Source organism: Monoraphidium neglectum (genome assembly GCF_000611645.1).
Source record: "Monoraphidium neglectum strain SAG 48.87 unplaced genomic scaffold scaffold02202, whole genome shotgun sequence".
In the NCBI taxonomy this organism is placed as follows: Eukaryota; Viridiplantae; Chlorophyta; class Chlorophyceae; order Sphaeropleales; family Selenastraceae; genus Monoraphidium; species Monoraphidium neglectum.
In genome coordinates, this window is record NW_014011426.1 from 2,164 (window position 1) to 4,723 (window position 2,560).

The window sequence follows — 2,560 nt, forward strand, 5'->3', positions numbered from 1 at the left end:
GGGCGGGGGAGGAGGAGAAGCAGGGGGGGCTTTGAGGAGCTTTTTAGGGGTGAAGCAGCAATAAGGGGCGCAACCGGAGCCGGCAGCTCCTCGCGCTCCTTGAGGCTTTTTGGCGGGGTGCGCGGCGCGTTGCACGCCTTGCCAATGCGCGGCGCCCGCACGACCGGCGCAGCTGCTGTGCCGGGGGCAGCTTGCGCCAGCACAGCGTTCGGGCCTTCCTTAGTGATCCGCAGCCCGCTCCCCGCCCGCCGGCCGGGAGAGCGGGCTGCAAGCGCGGAAGACTGGCTGGGGTCCCCTTTGGCAGAGCTGATCTTTTGTTTCACTGGCAGCACTGTCCTCGTTTTCGCGACACAAGGCAGCTGCATAAGGCAGCCCTCGCGCAGCGCTCACGCGCGCTGAATCAATGCCCGTCGCGAGGCGCCGCACAGCGCGCGCTACCCATCCGCGTTCGCCATCGCTCCTGTGGTTGATTACCGTATATAATCGCCGCGGCTGAGGCTTCCTGCATCGCGCCATCTTCCCTCGTTACACAAGGGCCTGTCGCGGCCGCGCTGCCCCGCGGCGTGGGTTGCTCCCTGCCGTTTTGCCGCGCATGCATTCTCGAGCCACCCCGCCACCCCAAATCACGCATCTCCCCACGTGTCATGCATCCATGTGTCTTGGCCCACGCTGCCAGACACCAAACCCTTATGGCTGCGGCCGTGCGTGCATTTGAGAATCACAGCAACCCGCTGGCGTGTGCCTCTACGGCTTAGTCCTTGCGTGGGCGCACACTCACATAACCCTGCAGCCCCGTTGTCGCCCAGGCGGGCGGGTGCCCCGCAACCAGCGCTTACGACGACTGCCGACACTGCCGCTCCTGCTCCCAGCTGCACTATCGCTTGCAACAGCAAGGCCAGCGCCGGAGTCCCGGCTGGTGTGCTGCCCGCGCCACAACTCCCCGAGTCGGCTGTGGCTGCATTCGATGTTTGTACCCATGCGTGCCTCTATCTGTCGGCCTTTGCCCCCTTGGTCACATCGGGCCAGCAAGTATCAGATCCCTGGGCTCCTGGTTTCGGGGCAGGCCACCCCCAGCACTGACACACATGCGCGGCTTGCCACGTCTCCGCCACGACCGGCGGGCACGGTCCCCCTGCCCTGCCCTTGCCTTGTCGACAGCTGCTGGCGTGCTCCCTGTTATCCACGCCCCCCGGCTGCTGCCTTGCCGCCAGCAGACGCAGGGGCAGGCTAGTGCAGGGGCCGCCCGCCTGCAGGCATCCCCTTTCCCCCGCTTTGTCGTGGCCGCTTTGTTTCGGCAGACCCAGGGAATTTTTGATGGCTGGTGGCCCATGCGCCCACCCTGGCCTTCCTGCATGTATGCCACGCGACCAGGAGCATATCGACCCACTTCCGCCAAGCATATACAATTTTGTCCATGCACTGTGTCAGTGTAATCTGCAGTTGTCATCTTGCATCAACGCATGCAAGCATGCATTCACACATCTGGACACAAACACACACACACACACACACACACACACACACACACACACACATACACCATCACACACTTGCAAACAAGCAGACACTCACAAATAGACAAATCGACAAACACACAAACACCAGACACACACACTCACGGGTCTTCAATGCGTTGGTCTTCACTGCAGGCTTGCCGTGCCTGGGGCCACCTTTACCTCCTCCCCCAAGCCAGGCCCCTCTCACTCCTCCCCGCCCCCGCTGCCACCCAGCCACGCCGCTGCCGCGCACGTGCTCGCGCCTGCCCACGCGCCGCCGAAGCCGCCGCCGCCGCCGCCGCTGCGGCGCGCCGCCTTGCGACGCGCGCCCGCCTCGCCGCCTGCGCGGCGCCGCTTCCGTTCGGCCTGCTTCCTGCGCCACGCAGGCGTGCCGGGGTCGTCCTTGTTTGTGGCGGCCGAGAAGATGGCCGCGAGGCGGCCGTAATTCAGGGGCTCCTCGCGGGGAAGGGCTGTCACATATGAGTATGCTGACGCCACATACGACGGCATGAGATGTGGTGGCGCACCCTGCGCGGCGCGGCACGTGGGGAGCTTTGAGACGATCTTGCATACCCAGATGGGTGGGTGCCGCGTGTGCTGCTGGGCGAGGATGTTGGTGCGGTGGCTTGTCACTTGAGCAGGCCTGCTACGAGGCTGGTGTCATACCGGCCAGAGCCGCACTGGCGATGACAAGATCAACAGAAAATCTCATGGTGTCCGTAGCTACGACCCATACGATACCCGGCGCACACAACAAGGTGCTTCGCAATCGGCCCGCGGCGCAAGCGGCGCGGGCCTCCGCCCAGGCTGCACTCAGGAAAGTTGCCCACCCCCTCGATCTGCTCCAGCCACGCGCGCGCCTTGACCTCCGCCATCGCCGCAAGTTCCCTCGGATGGAAGCCGCCGCCGCCCCCCGCCTGCTCGGCCACAGTCAAAGCGTCGTCCCTGCGGGGCCCGGCCGGCGAGGGCGCGCGCCGTGCCGTGTGCGCGGCTGAACCAATGGACTCTGATGCGGCCCCTTGCCTGGGTGCCTTTCGGACTGCGAACGCCCACACTTGGCCATG

At 65.4% G+C, this 2,560-nt stretch overlaps 1 protein-coding gene across 1 annotated transcript in view; it reads left to right on the forward strand.

Moving 5' to 3' along the window:
- The window catches only part of MNEG_10153 (hypothetical protein), a gene marked incomplete at both ends in the record, with an annotated part of 4,030 nt that extends 2,089 nt beyond the window's left edge, over positions 1 to 1,941 (forward strand). Inside the window, one exon of the mRNA XM_014041373.1 lies at positions 1,883 to 1,941. Coding sequence (XP_013896827.1) covers positions 1,883 to 1,941 — 59 coding nt within the window. The remainder of the gene's footprint in view (positions 1 to 1,882) is intronic.
- Between the last annotated feature and the right edge of the window lie 619 nt (positions 1,942 to 2,560).